At 40.6% G+C, this 24,280-nt stretch overlaps 1 protein-coding gene across 1 annotated transcript in view; it reads left to right on the top strand.

The window, feature by feature from the left end:
* The window catches only part of LOC124606051, a 285,569-nt gene that overhangs the window by 229,762 nt on the left and 31,527 nt on the right, over positions 1-24,280 (top strand). Inside the window, exon 7 of the mRNA XM_047138011.1 lies at positions 22,477-22,614. Coding sequence (XP_046993967.1) covers positions 22,477-22,614 — 138 coding nt within the window. The remainder of the gene's footprint in view (positions 1-22,476; positions 22,615-24,280) is intronic.

The raw sequence follows: 24,280 nt of genomic DNA, 5'->3' as shown, positions 1-24,280 counted from the left end.
CATCTTCATAATAAAATAATGACTTACTTTGCAGTTGTTCTAAACATCTTTATAACTTAATTCTACTATGAAACATTTTGATTGAAGTACACCAGCCCAACATATTATTTCTGCTTCTGTGCATTAAATTTAAATTACAAGCTACTTGGAAGAGATTGTTTTGACATGACTTCTACTTCAATGATTAGGTATCCAGCAAATCCAAGGACTCACGTTACAAGCACACCCTACATAATTAACTTAAGTGCAAAGTCATGTACAGTAATTATATGCAATTATGTAACCAAGTAATTTAAACCATCTGAAACTGCTGAATGCTGCCTTCTCTTTATCTGGGAAAGATAGGTCTATAAATGTATTGACTTGTGTTTGTGCTTTTCGCATCACATCCATTTGTCCATAGCAGATATTTCCATTGCCAGCAAAGCTGCTGTATGGCCATATTATTCCCCGTACCGTACATACCCCAACTTCATGGAGACATTACCTTAGTAATGGCAACATGAAGTAGCACCAAACACAGCCAACCCATATTACTTTATATATATGTATAATAGAGGGAAACATTCCACGTGGGAAAAATTTATCAAAAAAACAAAGATGATGTGACTTACCAAACGAAAGTGCTGGCAGGTCAATAGACACATAAACAAACACATACGTACACACAAAATTCAAGCTTTTGCAACAAACTGTTGCCTCATCAGGAAAGAGGGAAGGAGAGGGAAAGACGAAAGGATGTGGGTTTTAAGGAAGAGGGTAAGGAGTCATTCCAATCCCGGGAGCGGAAAGACTCACCTTAGGGGGAAAAAAGGACAGGCACACACCCGCACACACACACACACACACACACACACACACACACACACACACACACACATCCACCCGCACACACACAGACACAAGCAGACATTTTCCTGCTTGTGTCTGTGCATGTGCGGATGGACACGCGTGCGCATGCGCAAGCGCACACCCATCCCTCCCTCCCCCCAAGGCAAGTCCCCCCACCCCTGGAACCGGAACGACTCCCCCCCCCAGATTCAACCAAACAGCCCTCGTCAAAGATTTACTGTCCTACACTCGTACTCTCTGCTGGAAATATCACTTTGCCACGAAGAAAAATGATCCTAATCCTACTCCTAATGATCCAACTCCCCAAGACACCTCAAAATCACCCTCTCCAAACCTTCCAGGAATTTCTGACTTCCAGCCTTGCATCTCAATCCTTCTTAAAAAACCTTAATCCTACATCCAACATCACCACTGCTGAAACCCAGGCTATCCGTGATCTGAAGGCTGACCGATCCATCGTCATTCTTCCGGCGGACAAGGGTTCCACGACCGTGGTACTTGATCGTCGGGAGTATGTGGCTGAGGGACTGCATGAGCTATCAGACAACACCACATACAAAGTTTGCCAAGGTAACCCCATTCCCGATGTCCAGGCGGAGCTTCAAGGAATCCTCAGAACCTTAGGCCGCCTGCAAAACCTTTCACCTGACTCCATCAACCTCCTGACCCCACCGACACCCCACACCCCTACCTTCTACCTTCTTCCTAAAATCCACAAACCCAATCATCCCAGCTGCCCCATTGTAGCTGGTTACCAAGCCCCCACAGAACGTATCTCTGCCTACGTAGATCAACACCTTCAACCCATTACATGCAGTCTCCCATCCTTCATCAAAAACACCAACCACTTCCTCGAACGCCTGGAATCCTTACCCAATCTGTTACCCTCGGAAACCATCCTAGTAACCATTGATGCCACTTCCTTATACACAAATATTCCGCACGTCCAGGGCCTTGCTGCAATGGAGCATTTCCTTTCACGCCGATCACCTGCCACCCTACCTAAAACCTCTTTCCTCATTACCTTAGCCAGCTTCATCCTGACCCACAACTTCTTCACTTTTGAAGGCCAGACATACCAACAATTAAAGGGAACAGCCATGGGTACCAGGATGGCCCCCTCATACACCAACCTATTCGTGGGTCACTTAGAGGAAGCCTTCTTGGTTACCCAGGTCTGCCAACCCAAAGTTTGGTACAGATTTATTGATGACATCTTCATGATCTGGACTCACAGTGAAGAAGAACTCCAGAATTTCCTCTCCAACCTCAACTCCTTTGCTTCCATCAGATTCACCTGGTCCTACTCCAAATCCCATGCCACTTTCCTTGACGTTGACCTCCACCTGTCCAATGGCCAGCTTCACATGTCCGTCCACATCAAACCCACCAACAAGCAACAGTACCTCCAATATGACAGCTGCCACCCATTCCACATCAAACAGTCCCTTCCCTACAGCCTAGGTCTTCGTGGCAAACGAATCTGCTCCAGTCTGGAATCCCTGAACCATTACACCAACAACCTGACAACAGCTTTCGCATCCCGCAACTACCCTCCCGACCTGGTACAGAAGCAAATAACCAGAGCCACTTCCTCATCCCCTCAAACCCAGAATCCCCCACAGAAGAACCACAAAAGTGCCCCACTTGTGACAGGATACTTTCTGGGACTGGACCAGACTCTGAATGTAGCTCTCCAGCAGGGATACGACTTCCTCAAATCCTGCCCTGAAATGAGATCCATCCTTCATGAAATCCTCCCCACTCCGCCAAGAGTGTCTTTCCGCCGTCCATCTAACCTTCGTAACCTGTTAGTTCATCCCTATGAAATCCCCAAACCACCTTCCCTACCCTCTGGCTCCTATCCTTGTAACCGCCCCCGGTGCAAAACCTGTCCCATGCACCCTCCCACCACCACCTACTCCAGTCCTGTAACCCAGAAGGTGTACACAATCAAAGGCAGAGCCACGTGTGAAAGCACCCACGTGATTTACCAACTGACCTGCCTACACTGTGATGCATTCTATGTGGGAATGACCAGCAACAAACTGTCCATTCACATGAATGGACGCAGGCAGACAGTGTTTGTTGGTAATGAGGATCACCCTGTGGCTAAACATGCCTTGGTGCACGGCCAGCACATCTTGGCACAGTGTTACACCGTCCGGGTTATCTGGATACTTCCCACCAACACCAACCTATCCGAACTCCGGAGATGGGAACTTGCCCTTCAGTACATCCTCTCTTCTCGTTATCCGCCAGGCCTCAATCTCCGCTAATTTCAAGTTGCCGCCACTCATACCTCACCTGTCTTTCAACAACTTCTTTGCCTCTACACTTCCGCCTCGACTGACATCTCTGCCCAAACTCTTTGTCTTTAAATATGTCTGCTTGTGTCTGTATGTGTGGATGGATATGTGTGTGTGTGTGAGTGTGTACCTGTCCTTTTTTCCCCCTAGGGTGGGTCTTTCCGCTCCCGGGATTGGGGTGGCTCCTTGCCCTCTCCCTTGGAGCCCACATCCTTTCGTCTTTCCCTCTCCTTCCCTCTTTCCTGGTGGGGCGGCTGTTGGTTGCGAGGGCTGGAATTTTGTGTGTGTGTTTGTGTTTGTTTGTGTGTCTATCGACCTGCCAGCGCTTTCGTTCGGTGGGTCGCCTCATCTTTGTTTTTATATATATTTTTTCCCACGTGGGGTGTTTCCCTCTGTTTTATATATATATATATATATATATATATATATATATATATATATATATATATATATATATATATATATATATGTATAAAAATAGGGGGAGGCGTTCCACGTGGGAAAGATATATCTAAGGGCATGGATGGTGTGGCTTGCCGAGCAGGGGTGCTGGCGGGTCGATAGACGCACAAACATGCACGCGGGATTTGGGCTTTCGCGGTAGACTGTTGCCTCGTCGGGAGAGAGGGAGGGACGAGGGGATGTGGGTTTTGGGGGAGGGGGGAGGGGAGTCGTTCCGGTCCCGGGGGCGGGAGGACTTGCCTTGGGGGGAGGGAGGGACGGGTGTGCGCCTGCGCACGCGTGTCCATCCGCACATGCACAGACACAAGCAGGAAAATGTCTGCTTGTGTCTGTGTGTGTGCGGGTGGATGTGTGTGTGTGTGTGCGGGTGTGTTCCTGTCCTTTTTTCCCCCTAAGGTGAGTCTTTCCGCTCCCGGGATTGGAATGACTCCTTACCCTCTTCCTTAAAACCCACATCCTTTCGTCTTTCCCTCTCCTTCCCTCTTTCCTGACGAAGCAACCATTGGTTGCGAAAGCTAGAATTTTGTGTCTATGTTTGTGTTTGTTTGTGTGTCTATCGACCTGCCAGCGCTTTCGTTCGGTAAGTCACCTCATCTTTGTTTTTATATATATTTTTTCCCACGTGGAATGTTTCCCTCTATTATATATATATATGTTAATAGAAAGAAACATTCCACGTGGGAAAAATATATCTAAAAACAAAGATGATGTGACTTACCGAACGAAAGCGCTGGCAGGTCGATAGACACACAAACAAACAAGGATTCCAGGCGTTCGAGAAAGCTTTGATGAAGGATGGGAGACTGCATGTAATGGGTTGAAGGTGTTGATCTACGTAGGCAGAGATACGTTCTGTGGGGGCTTGGTAACCTTTCTCGAATGCCTGGAATCCTTACCCAATCTGTTACCCCTGGAAACCATCCTTGTAACCATTGATGCCACTTCCTTATACACAAATATTCCGCACGTCCAGGGTCTCGCTGCGTTGGAGCATTTCCTTTCACGCCGATCACCTGCCACCCTACCTAAAACCTCTTTCCTAATCATCTAGCCAGCTTCATCCTGACCCACAACTTCTTCACTTTTGAAGGCCAGACATACCAACAATTAAAGGGAACAGCCATGGGTACCAGGATGGCCCCCTCATACGCCAACCTATTCATGGGTCACTTAGAGGAAGCCTTCTTGGTTACCCAGGCCTGCCAACCCAAAGTTTGGTACAGATTTATTGATGACATCTTCATGATCTGGACTCACAGTGAAGAAGAACTCCAGAATTTCCTCTCCAACCTCAACTCCTTTGCTTCCATCAGATTCACCTGGTCCTACTCCAAACCCCATGCCACTTTCCTTGACGTTGACCTCCACCTGTCCAATGGCCAGCTTCACACGTCCGTCCACATCAAACCCACCAACAAGCAACAGTACCTCCATTATGACAGCTGCCACCCATTCCACATCAAACGGTCCCTTCCCTACAGCCTAGGTCTTCATGGCAAACGAATCTGCTCCAGTCCGGAATCCCTGAACCATTACACCAACAACCTGACAACAGCTTTCGCATCCCGCAACTACCCTCCCGACCTGGTACAGAAGCAAATAACCAGAGCCACTTCCTCATCCCCTCAAACCCAGAATCCCCCACAGAAGAACCACAAAAGTGCCCCACTTGTGACAGGATACTTTCCGGGACTGGACCAGACTCTGAATGTGGCTCTCCAGCAGGGATACGACTTCCTCAAATCCTGCCCTGAAATGAGATCCATCCTTCATTAAATCCTCCCCACTCCGCCAAGAGTGTCTTTCCGCCATCCACCTAACCTTCGTAACCTGTTAGTTCATCCCTATGAAATCCCCAAACCACCTTCCCTACCCTCTGGCTCCTATCCTTGTAACCGCCCCCGGTGTAAAACCTGTCCCATGCACCCTCCCACCACCACCTACTCCAGTCCTGTAACCCAGAAGGTGTACACAATCAAAGGCAGAGCCACATGTGAAAGCACCCACGTGATTTACCAACTGACCTGCCTACACTGTGATGCATTCTATGTGGGAATGACCAGCAACAAACTGTCCATTTGCATGAATGGACGCAGGCAGACAGTGTTTGTTGGTAATGAGGATCACCCTGTGGCTAAACATGCCTTGGTGCACGGCCAGCACATCTTGGCACAGTGTTACACCGTCCGGGTTATCTGGATACTTCCCACTAATACCAACCTATCCGAACTCCGGAGATGGGAACTTGCTCTTCAATATATCCTCTCTTCCCGTTACCCACCAGGCCTCAATCTCCGCTAATTTCAAGTTGCCGCCACTCATACCTCACCTGTCATTCAACATCATCTTTGCCTCTGCACTTCCGCCTCGACTGACATCTCTGCCCAAACTCTTTGTCTTTAAATATGTCTGCTTGTGTCTGTATATGTGTGGATGGATATGTGTGTGTGTGTGAGTGTATACCCGTCCTTTTTTCCCTCTAGGGTGGGTCTTTCCGCTCTCGAGATTGGAATGACTCCTTACCCTCTCCCTTAAAACCCACATCCTTTCGTCTTTCCCTCTCCTTCCCTCTTTCCTGACGAAGCAACCGTTTGTTGCGAAAGCTAGAATTTTGTGTGTATGTTTGTGTTTGTTTGTGTGTCTATCGACCTGCCAGTGCTTTCGTTCGGTAGGTCACATCATCTTTGTTTAGTTATAACTATAATGGTACCAAAACATGTAGAACACTGTTACAGTGGTGAGTTAATCAGCGTGAGTACTGTCATCAGGAAACATACCAACATTATCTGACAATGTATCCAGATATGTAGATAGTCTCATATTGAGTCTGATTGGGCTGGCAAAATGCAAAGAAATTTGTGTTATATAAATGCCCATGTTAGTCTATATGTAGGTTGCACACTTATTGCACATTAACACTTCCGCTTTTTACAGTTGTTTCTGTAGTTGCACAACGTTGTCGTAACTATATTCTTGTGTTCACAGCTTTTTGCATTGGAATGCAGGCTTTCCAAACTTGTCAGCCAGCAGTACTGTGCTTCCTCTCATCAGCCAAGCCATCCTATCAAAATTTAATCAAATCCTCATAAATCTTGCGTAGACATGCAGACCCACGTTTCCCAGGAGTCAGGCTATCCAAACCTTCCCCGGAACATCCTGTGTTCACTGATCAGCTCTTATTGAGATTTATACAAATGACAAACATGAACACAAATCAAAAACAAACATGGCATAATTATATATATGCTGTTTCACCCCTAAAATGTTCACAAATCAGGAGCTCCCCGCCCCCCCCTTCCCCTCTGCACAAAGAGAATTTATTCCCTGATGAAGATTCTTATATTTTAAGCACTGCACCCATACAGCTATAACACTGTACATATATAAACCCCAAATTTTTCCATGAATTCCTATATCATTTTTGCACATAATATTTAGCAATATCTTGAAACCCATTCTTTTCTGCCATTTACATGGATAACTAGATTCAATCATACATGGCAAATAAACTCACTAAGGTCATAAAACTTTTACATGCACCCACTTAGTCATTAGTGTTCTTTCCCTTACTTCCCTCATTAACATCTAAGTGCCCTACATGACTATCCCAGCAACAATCCTACCCCCACCCACCAGTATCAACTCCAGGTGCCACAGATAGCCGGGCGAAGTGGCCGTGCGGTTAAAGGCGCTGCAGTCTGGAACCGCAAGACCGCTACGGTCGCAGGTTCGAATCCTGCCTCAGACATGGATGTTTGTGATGTCCTTAGGTTAGTTAGGTTTAACTAGTTCTAAGTTCTAGGGGACTAATGACCTCGGCAGTTGAGTCCCATAGTGCTCAGAGCCATTTTTGCCACAGATACATTAGAAATTTCAATAAAATCTCAACTATTTTTAAACAAACTATATGCAGATTTCCTCCCTGCTTCTATGTTATCCACACTCATTTATACAGAAATAGAGACTATATACACAGTAGGTTTCAGTTCCCGTTTGACTTTTTCAAACAAGGCTTCTATCATACCCACACCAGTTGCGCAAATTCACTGCACAACAGGTTCATTCAATGCAAATACATACAGTATAATGAAGTTTGTTGACCACCAAACAATGACATTGCAACATACACAGCAGCATAAATAATCCTCCAATTAAAAATACACATATACATAGCCCCCAACAATTTTTATAGCTGCATATGATAGTCATACCATACATCCTAATATTTTTTAACTAGACGCGGTAGTGTACATTGGAATCTCTCACTTCCTTACTCTTTATTCTTTCACCACATATTTTTTCAACTCCGTTACATTTCTCAGTCCAAATGGCTTTTTGGACACTGGGTATGCCAACCCATATGCATTAGGGTGTGGACAACCAGTTATCTAGGAGGGCCCATGGTATAATTGAAATAACTTTTTGATTTCATCACCAATGTCACTGGATTTTTTTCTTGTTCCTCACCAGCACCTTATCTCCCTCCTTTAACTTGGTTGTCTTATACCTTTCTCCATGCCTTCTCTGTCTCTCATGTCCAATCTTTAACATTTGCTGTCTGGCTAGCTGCATATTCTCTTAACTTGTCAAGCCTTGAGATGGAGGAAAATTTATGTGTTCTGCTATTAGATTGTCAGGCTTGATATCTTTCATGAACTCATAGGGTGAGAATCCTGTTGCGCAATTCTTCACTGTGTTCATATGATCCTCAAACACAGTTATATACTGTGCTCAAGTGCTATGCTTTTTACTGCAATGTGTCCTACATAGCCTACCCAGCTCCCTCATATACCTCTCAGCCGGGTTTCCTGCAGGGTGGTACACTGAAATCCTTATGCGCTTTATTCCAGATCTTTGCATAAACTCCCCCCACACACTAGATACAAATTGTGCTCCATATATTCTCTGGTTTTATAACGTTCACAAAATAGTCTTTCTCTAGCTTGTTAATTGTATTCTGGCTAGTGGCCATTTTCAGTGGATACAGCTTGTTTGTAAAACTTGTTTGTACAGCTTGTTTGAAGAATACATCAACAGCTAAAAGAACATACTTCACACCCCCTAGACCTGTTGGCAGCCTCCCAGACAAATCACGATTTCTTTTAGAAACAATATTCTGCATCTCTCCTTATGCTGCAATAGTATTATACTCCACTTTTTGACATTTGCCACAAGAAGCCAACTGTCTCTTTACCCTCCTGGTCATGTTGTTAAAACTAACATAGTCCTGCAGTATTTCCAAACATTTCTGAGCCCCATAATGCCCATGGCTAAGGTGGATGTAATTGATTAATGTTTCCACATGCTCATCTGGCAAACATACCTTCCACTCCTCTTTGTCCATACTTCTTCGCCTAAATAAAATCCCCTGATAAATTCTATAATATTTAGAATTTTTTTCATATTCTTTACTTCCAAAGTTTGCTTTGATAAACTTCAAGGTTTGGTCCCCATTCTGAAGTCTACTCATGTCCTAACAGATGGATTTGATTTCCTTCTCTCCACCCACTCCTTTCATGTACAGTATCTGTAGTTCTTTCTCGTCTCCATTCCCTTCATGTTCTTCTCCAATGAAAGGTAACCCTGATATGGCATCAGCCACATTGTTGTCTGTGCCTTTAACATATCTTATCTCGTAGTTAAACTGCTGCAGAAACATGGCCCATCTCATGAGTATTATTCAACAGCTTACATTCTTGCAAATAGCTCAGAGCCTTATGGTCTGTGTATACAATCACTTTCCTACCTTTCACATATATCCTGAACTTCGAAATCCAAAAACTATGGCTAAAAGTTCCTTCTCTGAGATACCATATATTAATTCATGTTTGGAGAGCATTCTGCTTGCAAAAGCGATAGCCTTGTGCTCTGTCTTCCCATCTACTATGCTCTCCTGAAATAGCACTGCCCCTATCCTGTAATCTGAGCTGTCTGCCCCGATACAGAAGGGCAAAGACAAATCTGGGTAATACAAAATTTTGTTATTTTTTTAAGCTATTCTTTATGGCTTTAAATTCCCTGTCACACTCAGATGCCCATCACCAGGTTACACTTTCCTTTAATAGTCTGCATAAGTTAGGTGAATTCAGGCTATAATCACGTATATAATTCCTATAGAATGAACATAGTCCTATAAATGATTTCAGTTGTTTCCTGTTTGTTGGCACCTTGCAGTCTACAATGGCCTTGATTTTCTCTTTATTGGGCAAAATGTCATCAGGAGTTTGCTGATGACTGAGAAATAGTAATATTGCTTGAAAAAATTCACATTTACATAAGTCAAACTATGGAAAACCCAGGGTGGAATGTAACAATATCAGAGAAGGAAAGTTGCTACTCACCATATAGTGGAGATGTTGAGTCGTGATAGGCACAACAGAAAGATTCACACAATTAAAGCTTTCGGCCATTGAGGCCTTTTTCGGCAGTAGACACACATACACACAAGCACGCACGATGCGCGCGCGCGCGCACACACACACACACACACACACACACACACACACACACACATATATACACGCGCGCGCGTAAACGCAGACAAAGGCCTTAATGGCTGAAAGCTATAATTGTGTGAATCTTTTTATTGTGCCTATCGCATCTCAGAATCTCCGCTATATGGTGAGTGGCATCTTTCCTTCTCTGGTATTGTTACATTCCATCCTGGATTTTCCATCGTTTGATTTCTGGACAGAATTTTAGCATTATAAAAATTCTGCAATGGTCATTCATGTTCTCTGGCTGATCATTTTCCTTGACTATTATTTTATTTAGCTTTCTTACATCCAATACTATTCTTATAGAACCATCTTTTTTTTCACCACTACTATTAGATTACAATACTCACTCCTCCCCATTTCCAGTATGCTTCACTTCAACATCTTCTGTATCCTGGCCCTTACAGCCTCTTTATCAGCTGTTTCTATACGATAAGGTAAGGTTTGGCGCTTATTACTTCATGTGGCAATACCCTCAAAACATAATTGAAATCTACAACTTTTCCAGGTCTGTCAGGACACATGCTTATGTTTACACAATAAATCTGTAAGCTGCACCTTTTGTTCCTCATTTAAATGTCCCATTTCATTTACTTTGTCATATATCTGCTGTTCAGTACACAATTAATCACCTACCTCATCTATCCTTTGTAAATGAGTCATTATCTCCCCCCCCCCCCCCCTTTTAATTTCCCTTTAAATTTTATTCTTCGTCTGTTTCAACCAGCATCAAATTCTACCACTCTGTCCTTTACAAAAATGCTGCTGTCATGTTTGTACAGGAAGTCCATGCCCAAAATTACATTCAGTGCCAAGCCCTTCACCACAAAGCAACTAATATCAAAACAATAATCACTACTCTTAAATTCCAGTGACACTTCTCTGCTGATGGGCTTACTGTATGTCCCAGTTGCTGTCTTAATTTTTACTCCTGTAACTGGTAGTTCCATTAATCCTAAACATTTAATTTGCTGCCAGAAAGATTCAGAAATTGCAGATAAACTTGAGCCACAGTCAAATAATGCTATATCTATTGGCTGTATCACCACTATTTCTACTCTGTTCAACCCTGATTCCTATAATAAATCACTTTCTATTTCACTCCTGCTTTCCTCATGCATAATGCAAATATCTTTAGGTCTTTCTCCAAAGCATACATCAGTATCCCCTTCAAACAGATCCTTAATAGCAAACTCAACATTCTCTTCTTCACTTAATTCTTCCAATTTTCTGGCAATTTTAAATTTTGTTTCACCCCATTCTTCAGGCTACAAAGCTTCATGTAATTTTGCATAGGATAACCAATCACTCAAATCATAATCAGCCTCCTCCTTTCATAACCATCTACAACCAACATCTATCAGGCTTGCATCCTCATCAGTTAAGAAAACATAGGTTTCGATTTTATCTTCAGGGCAACCTACAGCAACATTCTCCATATCATTTCACATTTCCAGATCCACATTGGACTCATTGTCACTACCACAGTTATCACCTGCACCCACAAGCCCAGTAACATTATCAGTAGGTAATTTACCAGCATTTTCCACATTGTTATATACACCACTCATATTAACCTTTATATAACACTGAATAATCCTCTCCTCACCTATTTCATAATTCTCCAGACTATTTCCGATAGACATCTCTACCCATTCATCACATCCATTATTACTGTGAACATTGCCCCTTAGTTCCATATACACTTTTGTTTCCCCTTTTGATGAAACTACATCTGTCTCCAATCTTTCAATGAATTCTGCTGCACACAAACCAATATTGTCCTCCTCTGCTTGTAATTTCTCTTCCCTCTTAAACATGTCATCAATGTTAAGCTCACACTGTCCATTGCTGATATTAGCCGTGTTCCATTTTTCCCTGTTATGCCTTTTATCTCTATTTCTGTAATTGTTAACCCCCCCCACACACACAGATTTTCATTTCCTAAGACAGTCTCCATATGATACATTCCAATTTCCCTATTTTCCTTGCTAACTTTATTACTCATCCCATCATGTCCTAGGCTGGCCCTGTTCACAGAATTACTAGCCCCCCTGCGGACCTTTTGACTGCCTACCCTGTCCATTTGTATCTGGCATTCCCTCTGTTCTCACACCTTCTCTATCACTCCTCTGATCAAAATTGTTTCTTCTCCCCCCCCCCCCCCCCCTCCCAATAAAAAATATCTGTTATCTCTTTGTGGCCAGCTTCTCCAATCTCTATCCTGATTATTCTCATCACTTCTGTCCTCTCTCCACTGTTATGATTATTACTGTACTCATAATTAATACTGTTTCCCCTTTCATAATACCTTCCACTCTCCCTCTGTTTCATGTATTTAGGTCTGTAATATAATGCCCCGTCCATATTATCCACAAAATTAAGAAGTTCTTCCACTGAATCTGTTGCACTGTGAATCAAATCCCATTGCAAATGCTCTGGTTATCTTCTCTTTAGTGTTGATATTTCTGTTAATATACCCAGTGGCATATCCAGATGATTTAATTTATTCAGTTCTCTAACAGAACTCTCTCATACTTTCCTTTCAACTCTTGTAACTGGATCCATTCAGAAAATCATTTTGCAGTGTTAATTGTTTTACCTGTCCCTAGTATTTGTTCAAGAACAGGTTTTCAAAGGTTTTAAAATCACAAAATTTTTTAGCATTTTGGTTAACCCATGTTTGAGATCCCCCTTCCAATTGCCTCTTAACATATTTAATTTTTGCCTGCTCACTCATCCCTGTCACAAACTTATCCTTACATGCAGCTAAAAAGTCAACTGCATGGTATTTATTCTCCCCACAAAAAGGTTTTGATTGAAATCCGAGCCCCATATGATATCCCAACAACAAATTTCCATTCCCTGCTGCTACAGTATTAACTGTTTCCCTCAATATGTTTATTTACCTTTCTAATTCCTTCTTAATATCAGTAATCCCCTTATGGCAATCCATCACTCCCATCTTAATGGATTCAATGTCTGCCTCTGTTTCTGAAATAATGTGCATTTCTGTTCCTGTGCCTGAATCTGCCCCACAAGATTACTTTGCACAGTGTCCACCTTGGCTACTAGTCCCTTTTCAACCTAAGCCTCAATTCCATATCACCTATTTTTGACTCCATTTCTCCAACTATTTCAGTTTTTATATTCCCTATTTTTGAATCTATTTCTCCTAATTTACCACTAAGTTTTACAAAAAATGCACCCAGGTATTCATGCATCTCATCAGCCATGGCTAATGACTGTACTTTTATATCCTCGTGTGACACGATGTCTGCAGTCAGCGGTGGCAGCACAGCTATGCAATGAATTGTAGTCGGCGACATGTACGCACAGAAAACTCGATCAGGAGCGAGAAGATGTGGCGTGGGCCCCTGACAGCATGTAGACGTTTAGGTCGGTGGCACGAATGACGGCGTTGATCCTCAGCAGCACGTGGATACAACTTTGTTGACTGCTTTAGCCGCAGCAACACATGGACGTGGCACGGATGATGGTTTCACCCGTGGCAACATGTGGACGTGGCACAGAAGATTGCATGTGTTCGGCACCCGTTGTAGTGCATGGTCGACTCACCATTCAATGTAAATGACTGCATCACAATCGTGGTGGCCTTATATTGGCATAACCAAGCAGCAGCACGTATCTTGTCCAGCACATGCTGCTACTGCTGATGCACCAATTTAGCTCAGAGCCCCCATACTGACTGTTCAAAAGCCTAAACATCAGACTGACAGCCGATCACGAAGTATTATGGAATAGAATGAAAACAGAAGAGTCTTATCCTGGACGAGCCCCCAATTATAACTCTACTCAGACTCATTCACTACCTATTTTGCACGTGGCTCATCTGCAAACGGGTTGGTAGTGAATGGTTGCATTTGCACCCCTAATACTGAGTCATATATTGGCTAGAGCAGGGAATTGAATACACAATTGTCTATACCAGAACCTTGCGCAAAATGAGGTACACTATACAAGTTCAGATTGAAACCTATTTATTAAAAAAAATCTGATCTGGATAAATAATAATTGGTGCAATTCATACACGTGGTTTATTGTGTTGCACATACACACTTTCACATTGTTCCTTCACGGTTTATTCACATTCACATACACTGGCGCCCATGCTTACACACGTGGCACTTTGCTGCTCTGAACTTACCACCACAATGGACAACGACCAAAAGCCCCACTTTCACAGTCATATTTCCAGTCCTGAGTTGGGTCACGTGACACTACATTAATCAAAATAATTCCTAAACATGGCCACAAATTGTTTACAATTTTATAAGATTTAAATACTTAAACCTAAATTCATTATATAATTTTATACACATTTATCACCACATAATTTTATACTTTGTTGCAATAAAAAAAATAAAAAAAACACTATGCAAAGGAACTACAAACACTCATCAAAACACAAAACAAGTACTTTCATGTCCATTTGCATTACACTATTTTCACTCTGTATTTAATACATAATTTTATTCTTAAGCACGGAAAAATAAAATCAGTACTAATTTATGACATGCTATCAGATTTACATGATCAGGAATAATTCTATGTTTTGGCACAGTTTCACCCCTCTCCCTTCATTTAATGATGTCTTTGCACGAAATATGAGACATGCAAATACTTGTCTGGCACTACAAAGAGAAAACTGAATGATTTCTTCATAATAAAATAATAGCTAACTTTGCTGTTGTTCTTAACATCTTTATAACTTAATTCTACTATGAAACATTTTGATTGAAGTACACCAGCCCAACATATTATTTCTGCTTCTGCACTTTAAATTTAAGCTATGAGCTACTTGGAAGAGCTCGTTTTCACATGACTTCTGTTTCAATGATTAGGTATCCAACAAATCCAAGGACTCACATTACAAGAACACCCTACATTATTTGCTTAAGTGCAAAGTCATGTACAGTAATTATATGCAATTATGTAACCAAGTAATTTAAACCATCTGAAACTGCTGAATGCTGCCTTCTCTTTATCTGGGAAAGATGGGTATATAAATGTATTGACTTTTGTTTGTGCTTTTCACATCCCATCCATGCCCACTCAGTACGTGCTGTCCAGGGTGTGACTCACAGCCACAGCAGCAGCAGCAGAGTCAGTTTGGCCACTTATAACTTCATAATATGTTGCTGTATTGTCAAAATTGATTTCATGTATATCTACATCAGTGATTCCCGGAGTGAGTTAGCTCCATCCTACAAGGAGCCCATTTCAGCAATAAAATAGTTGGGGCTGTATTAGATGTAAATAGGAATCCACAAAAGTGGATCCCATTGAAGCAGATCGTAATCAAAATTCCAAATTGTTCTCGCAGAGCTGAAGCTTGCTCCTGTGTACATCAGTGTTTGCCTCATCAGCTAAGACAGGGAGTGGAGTAACTCTGTTTTCTCTCTCCTGCTGACAGTGTTCAGCAACATTATTAATTATTTTTCCAACAACATACTATCCCATGCCCTTCTCTGAGGAGTGGAAAAAGTATATGATACTGCCTGTGATAGGCTAGGAACCACTCCATCACTCATCAAGAGGCCTGTCACTCATCAAGAGATATATTAATTTGTGACACAATACAACATGGCACAACAATCACTTTGCAGTTACTACATGCACAAGGTTCTTTGTAACATTACTGAGGCTTGCAGTGGCTGGACACAAGACATTAGTCAACAGAAGTGACTAACTTCTGCTGATCCAGAACTAGGGAGCCCCTGTTCATCTTTTTGTGAATAGACTTAGCTAACTACCATAGAAGTTAAAGTCAATCAATATCATATTGTTTGGGAGTGTGGGAGAAAAGTAACTAAATTATTTTTTGTAAAATCCCTTTTTGTAGTTCCTTTGACTGCATAGAGATGTGCCAATCATGACCTGAGGTTGAGAGGGTTGATTTTGATTGCTGTGTCTTATCGTTTTATGAGAATAGCTTAATTTTTGGTCCACAGGTAGCAAATGGCCAAAGCCAAAAAGAAACACAGACAGTACACTGTTGATTATTTGAAGTTTGGCTTAATTCCATCATTGTTGGGCAAACCATTACCTATGTGCCTTTTACACAGCAAAGTGTTAAGCAATGACACTATGGACCCATCCAAGCTGAAGGATCATCCAAGAATGTGTCACCCTGACAAAACAGCTAAAGATTTGAAACACTTTCAAATACTGAAAGAAAAATGTGAAAAGTGACCCAAGGTGAACAGTATGTTTGCTTTGATGTCACAGAGAGATGATGATAGTCTGCAGGCTTCTTACAGTACCTTGCTACTTAAACCAAAACCTGGAAAACCTTTACACTATTGGAGAATAGTTAATTTCACCAGCCATTAAAGAGGTTTCAAAAACGTTTGTATACAGATCTGCTTATGGACTCTAAAAGAATTCCTCTGAGCAAAAATGGGGTATTGATTAAGTAAATTGTGATGCTGGAAGTATCATGTGTAACTATCTGCAAATGACCTATTTCTCTGTACAGTTGTATTAGTGAATTTTACATGGTGATGAAGCATTATTATTGGTATCTGTGCATTTTGTTCATGAAGAACTGCTCTTTATGAGAAATGTGACAATATACACTAAAAGTGAACCAATATCTAATGATTTGAAAGATTATTTCATTTAAAAAGTGATCTGTTTATCAAATATAATATCTGCAGTAGCAGATGGAGCACTGCCCATGTTTGGACACTATCAAGGGTGTAAAAGAGGGTGAAAAGCTATTTAAAATAAAATGTTCCCTGGTATTTGCAATACACTGCCTCCTTCATTGACAACATTTACTTGCTAAAAATGTAAGTGATATATTGCATCAATCTCTTCAGTTTTTCATTAATGCAGTAAATAAAATTCTTAGCAAAGCCTAAAATTTTAGGTTATCTGTGCAGTTGGAGAGTTTCTGGATGCTACAGATGCAATTTTAAAATAATATTTAATCAAGGAGAGACCAGACGTTGCTTATTTAACAATTTGTTTATTAAATTTAATTGCAATTACAAGCTGACTGTCTAAATTTGATACAGAAAAAGTCCATCATTTTAGTGATCCTTGCGAGAATTAAACTAATGAAGCAAAACTCTGAATGGTGAAAATTTTACTAGTTTCCCAATTTTTTGCATACAAACTGCCAAGGTGATGACTTTTCAGCCTACATTCAACATTTAAATGTCATTCACACTGACTTTGAATCTAGGCTTGAGGATGGACTCTATGTAAATGCCATAGTGGATTATTAGTCCCTACAGTGATGTCAAGGAAATGGATCTCATATTACAAGAAGAACTGATCAGAATACATACTAACAAAGAATTAAAATACAGTTTAGAAATGAATATCAGCAGTTCAGCCATCAGAGAGACATATCTGTTACTTATCCTGTACTATGAACTATTGCAATAAAGCTTTTGATAATAAACATAAACATGGTTCGTAATATGCTTTAATGTGATTTTTATTTAATCATGTGATTAGCTAATTTTGACTACTTGTCATTGTCAAGCACCTGTAAAACCAACTTGGAAAAGCACTATATTGTCTGCATATATTTCCATGCCTTTCACATCTCACATTAAGATAAAACATTACTGCACAAATTTCTTACAACCACATGGTAACTGATGGGAGCTGGTAATACCTGTAGTCAAAATTAGCTATTTGCACAATTAAATAAAAACAGATTACTGCCTACTATGGACCACGTCTACATTTATTTAATGTCTGGAGGCTGTAGATCCCCACAAATACAAAATTTTTAAGCTTTTGATAGCTTTTACATTTTCATGTCTTATGGAAAGAGGTTTCATTGCATTTGTCAGTCTTCTTACAACAAAAGTAACGGACAGGAAATCACTGATGGAGCAGATTTAGGATTAAACCAAAGTAAATTAAAACCAAAGATCAAAAATTTGGAAACAGAATATCACGCTCATCTCTCCCATTAAAAGCATTTTATGTACTAATTTCATTATATATTCATTTTGTGTTTTTTAAAAGTAATAAGTCTTTCACTCTTCACTTCTGCAGTTAAACCTATCAAAGTGAGGAGCACTGTATCAGCTATCAAAAGCACATTCCAAGTTGATGAACCCAAAAGCACATTCCAAGTTGATGAACCAGGAAACTTCAGTGTTCTACCCAAAACATAAAAAAAAAAATTACACATCATCTAGAAGACAAAGAGACTTGGGAACCTGAAATGTACAACTACATATTTAATCTGCAAACCTCTGTACCACCACCAATCAGTTACTTTCCTGTTTCAGTTGCAAATTGAGTGAGAGGAAACAGTCTGTATGCCTCTGTATGAGCCCAAATTTCTTGCAACTTATTTTCACAGTCTTTTTGGTGAAATGCACGTTAGTGGCAGTAGATCATTGTGCAGTCAGGTGCAAATGCTGGTTTCAGTATTTCACAAAAAGAACACATTCTTCCCTCCAGGGCATCCCACTTGACTTCATGAATGTCTCTCTAATACTCACAAGTTGATTGAACGTACTGGCAACAAATCTGGCAGCATGCCTCTGAATTGTTTCAATGTCTTCCTTTAATCCAACCTGTTGGGGATCACAAACACTAAAGCAGTACTCAAGAATGGGTTGTGCAGTAGTGTTCTATATGTGGGCTCCTTTATAAATGAGCTTTCCTTTCCTAAAATTCTCCAAATAAACATGAAAATTACATCCAGATATGTAATTGATGTGACTGTGATCAAGCAGCATACCACTAATATTGTATTTGAATATTACTGCATTGTTTTTCCTACTAATCTTCATTAACTTAAAGTGTTCTACCTTTTGAATCAGATATCATTCATCAAACCAAATATAAATTATGTCTAAGTCATTCTGTGTCCTCCTACAGTCACTCAATGATGATAATTTTCCCATATACTACAGCATCATCAGCAAACAGTTGCAGATTGCTGCTTATCCTGTCCATAACATTATTTGCGTGTAGAGAGAACAGGAGTGGCCCTTTCACACTTCCTTGGGGCCTTCCTGGTGATATCCTTGTTGATATTGAATACCAGCCATTGAGGGCAACATGTTTAAGAAGTGTGCAAGCCACTCAGTTGTATGGGAACCTATTTTTTGTGCTTGGATTTTGTTAACAGTCAGCAGTGGGGCTCTGTATGAAGCACTTTAAGGAAATCTAGGAATATGGAATCTGCCTGTTGACTTTTATGCATGGTTCACAGGACATCATGTGAGGAAAAGGAAAACTGATTTTTGCATGAGCAATGGGTTCTAAATCTATCCTAATTTGTAGACATGAGCTTTTCAGTCTCAAGGAAATTTATTATATTCGAACTTAGAATATGTTCAAGAATTCAGCAGCAGACCAGTATTAAGGATATTGATCTATAACTTTGTGAATCCATTCTTTCATCCTTCTCATATACAGGAGTTACCTATGTTTTTTTCCAGTTGCCTGGAGCTTTGTGCTGGGTGAGATATTCACGATAAATGTAAGATAATTAAGGGGCTCATACCTGTAATACTGAATTGGGATTTCATCTGGACCTGGTGACTTATTTGTTGTAAATTCTTTCAGTTGCTTCTCTGTACAAGGAATGCCTATTACTATGTTGTCCATATGGGAGTCTGTGTGATGGTCAAATGATGGTATGTGTAGCTCCTCCTGTGTGCTTGGTTTCTTAAATGAAAAATATAAAACTTCAGCTTTCATTTTATTACCTTCTATTGCTACAACAGGCTGGTCAATTAGTGACTGGATAAAAGTCTTTGACCCATGTAGCACCTCAGCATTTTCTGAACTTTGTTTTTAAACTACAGTGACTCTTTTCCATTCTTAATTTACTTGCGGCACATACTCCTCCAGATCATGATTTACAATCAGTTTAAGCTTTGTCCATAATTCCACTATGGTCGTCATATTGAAACTAAATGGTGTCCACTCATTGCCTAGGTAGAATGCTAACAACTGCTTATCTACACTTTCTAGTGTAAATACTCTCCTAGCCTTCTCGACAGGCTTATTAACTTTATAGCCATCATCGATATGATGACATCATGAACACTAATCCATGTGTCTATACTGATGCTGAAGAAAAGAAATTTTAACAACAAAGCTGCTGTTTATTACTGGCTGTCTAATTTTAGGCTTTGCCCATTTTCACAAGGCACATATTTAGGATATTGTTGGTATCCACAGTTCTATTTATGTCCTCACACTCAAATGAATCTCTTATCTTCACCATCCAGCCTGATGTGATGGTTCAAATGGCTCGGAGCACTATGGGAGGTCATCAGTCACCTAGAGTGTAGAACTACTTACACCTAACTAATGTAAGGACATCACACACATCCATGCCCGAGGCAGGATTCGAACCTGCGACCATAGCAGTTGCGCGGTTCCAGACTGAAGAACCTAGAACTGCTCGGCCACCGCAGCCGGTGCCTGATGTGATCCATGTGACAATGATATTTTATGCATAATGGTGAATTTGTTCTTATTGTATTACACTGTGTGTCACTCTGGATTCTTCATCGTAGGTGTTATCATAATTTTGACAGATGCTGATGCAAGCCAGCATAACACACAAAGTAATCCAATAAGAATAAATATTCAGTTGTGTATAAGAGATTGTTTTGCATGGATCACAGCAAGCTGAACAATGGAGACATGAGATTCATTTAAGTGTGATAACAATAGGACTGTCCACACCAACCATATCCTAGATGCAAATAAGTGGCTTGCAGAAACAGGAAAGGCCAAAAGCTAGTCAGCCAGTAAATAAGCAGCAGTCAGCAACTTTGTCATTAAAATGTCTTTCCTTTAATATCTGAGACCTGCAAGACTTGATATGCTGAAAATGTTGATATACTGAAAATGTTGATATACTGACACTGTTGATAAGGTCATGCCTGTTTGTAGCTACAAGATCTAAACTACTCCCATTGCATGTGGGTTGTGAAACTATCTACTCAAGTCTGTCTTTGGAAAACATGTTCAGAACTGCTTCACAAGACTGTCTATCCATATCAGGTACATTAAATCCATAGATGTCACAAGCCTATCCTCAACAGGTTAAAGTCCCATTCAGTAAATTTTTCATGATCAGGGCATTTTCATGCTATTTACTTTAGACACAATTAGAATGATTCTGCAACTAGTATAGCAAAATTGAGTGGCCAGAAAAAACATCTAGTGATTAACTTGAGTCATATCCAGGACACTTCACAGTCAGTCTGAATTTTGACCTCAATAAACACTGCAATGAACACTGCAATGAACACTTCCCCCCTCCTTATGGTGTCTAATCTGTCTTTCTGATAAACATTTCATGCCTTATTAATGAGAATATTTTGAGCATGACAATTTACCTGCAGGGCAGTAAGATCTTGGTTACAAATGCTTTGGCAATTTACTGTTAAAATTTGGACTGTAAAATGTCTTTAGTTAAAAATGCTACTAAATTTTCTGATATTTGTACAAGTATTTCAATCTGGTACTATGTGAGAAAAAAATATTTTCATGTTTTTATTTTATTAATAAGATAGTCGCATCCCAATATTTTCTGATGAGTAACAGGGTCTCTGTAAAGTTGTTATTGTGGAAGTCCAGCCAGCTAAGGGTTTTATACAGCTGTTAAACATTTAATTTTCCAATTACGTCATTTCACAATTTTAAATATTTGTTGTATCAATATAATGGAAGGAAACATTCCACGTGGGAAAAATTATATATAAAAACAAAGATGAGGTGACTTACCGAACAAAAGCGCTGGCAGGTCGATAGACACACAAACAAACACAAACACACACACAAAATTCAAGCTTTCGCAACAAACTGTTGCCTCATCAGGAAAGAGGGAAGGAGAGGGGAAGACGAAAGGAAGTGGGTTTTAAGGGAGAGGGTAAGGAGTCATTCCAATCCCGGGAGCGGAAAGACTTACCTTAGGGGGAAAAAAGGACAGGTATACACTCGCACACACGCACATATCCATCCACACATACAGACACAAGCAGGTGTCTGTATGTGTGGATGGATATGTGCGTGTGTGCGAGTGTATACCTGTCCTTTTTTCCCCCTAAGGTAAGTCTTTCCGCTCCCGGGATTGGAATGACTCCTTACCCTCTCCCTTAAAACCCACTTCCTTTCGTCTTCCCCTCTCCTTCCCTCTTTCCTGATGAGGCAACAGTTTGTTGCGAAAGCTTGAATTTTGTGTGTGTGTTTGTGTTTGTTTGTGTGTCTATCGACCTGCCAGCGCTTTTGTTCGGTAAGTCACCTCATCTTTGTTTTTATATATAAATATTTATTGTTATTTAATTAAAAGTGGAAATTATAATATTATTTTTATCTTTTTGCAGATTGAAGAAATTGAAATTGAAATCTTATTAAAGCAGCATTCAGCCAGAAACACTCCCAACATAGCAACAATCATCGCATTCTCTCATAGAATATCTTGCCTTGTTGCTACTGATATTCTTGAACAACAGAATTTAAAAGTAAGTAAATTCTGTATATAATACATGAGCATATTCATCAATAAGAATAACGGTGTTGTGAACGATAAGTACACATGTAAGCCAGTAGCAAATTCTTTAAGATACAATATTCATTCCTGCAGACAAAGCAAATAACAGAAGTAAGCAAGCAGGAAAAATAAGAGAAGATTCTCTCTCTCTCTCTCTCTCTCTCTCTCTCTCTCTGTGTGTGTGTGTGTGTGTGTGTGTGTGTGTGTGTGTGTGTGTTTGTGTAGGTGTGTAGGGGAGATGGCAAGCAGATTAATATTATTATTACAGTAATTGCCATTAAAACTGCAACACCCTAAATGTAGCATGCTAAAAATGTCAAATTGACACATGTATACCACATGCTTAACATGCTTGAATGTGCAAATGATTAGCATTTCAGAGTAACAACAATAAGTAAGTAGGAGTGACTCCATCTACATTCTGTGCATAAGGAACAGTTATACAGCGGACTCCTCATTCAGAAATCATACTTAAATAAGAGCTGTTTAAGAAAAGTTGTGTTATAACTTGTGTAAAAAGGAGAAATTTCTTCCAGTATATGTTAGAATTTGTCACCGGCAGGATTGTGGCACATCAAGATTTTGCTTCATCATTTTGCAATATTGCTGCTCACATTGGTTGGAATCCCATGGCTGTCATGTGAATATGGGATCAATGGATTCAGGAGGACCACATGCAATCAATGGATTCAGGAGGAGCATACTTAACACCACGCAGGAGCTCAACATCCCCATGTAACTAGCACCCCATAGGAAAGAAATATGATTTTCTTGGTCATGCAGAACTGTACAGTCACATCACATACCTCGAATCAGAAAAAGAGTTCATTTGCAGGAGGACAAGTATCCACACAGACAGTGTGATGATTTATGGTGGACCATCAAATTTGACTTTGGTGACCACTGTTACAGGTTCCATCAATACGGCAGCAGATGGAAAAGTGCTAACAGTTATATACACAACAACAACACTGGACACAGTAGTGTCATGATGAAGTCCTTTCAGACAAGTCCTAGTTCTGTGTAGAGCATCATGATGGACCATCTGTGGAGATTCTGAGGAGAACACACTTTGCCAGATTGTATTCATGATCATCATGAAGATGTGATGGGAATGGGTGCATTGAATATACAACACAATCATAGCTGGTTTTTATAGTCTGTAATATGGGAAGCCATTACATTTCATACATATTAAAGTTAGTGGTAGTGCCTTATCTTTGAGGTTTCCATGAAGTTTTCATTCAACAAGGTAATGCAAGACTGCATATTATCTGTGCTGTCCTGATGGCCCACAATATGGTTGGTGTTCGATTGTTGCCATACCCAGCATGTTTTTCACATCTCTCACCCATTAAAAACATCTGGTAATGGGTCGCAGGGAGACTGACATGCTACAACTAGCCAGCAACTATGACTGATAAACTCTGGGATAGAGCTCAAGCAGTGTGGAATGATGAGCCTGTATTTATCATCCAAGCTCAGTCTGACATGATACCCAGCTGTTTTAGAGCCATTGTTGCTGCCAGAGTTGACAGCTATATGTGCTAAATTTTACACCATGTATACCCTCAAATTATCTACAAATACAATAATGGGAAAAAATTGCAACATTACTAAGGAGTTGATGACAGAAT

The sequence above is a fragment of the Schistocerca americana genome, chromosome 3, assembly GCF_021461395.2.
Source record: "Schistocerca americana isolate TAMUIC-IGC-003095 chromosome 3, iqSchAmer2.1, whole genome shotgun sequence".
Lineage (NCBI taxonomy): Eukaryota > Metazoa > Arthropoda > Insecta > Orthoptera > Acrididae > Schistocerca > Schistocerca americana.
This window is presented reverse-complemented; position numbering and strand designations above follow the sequence as displayed.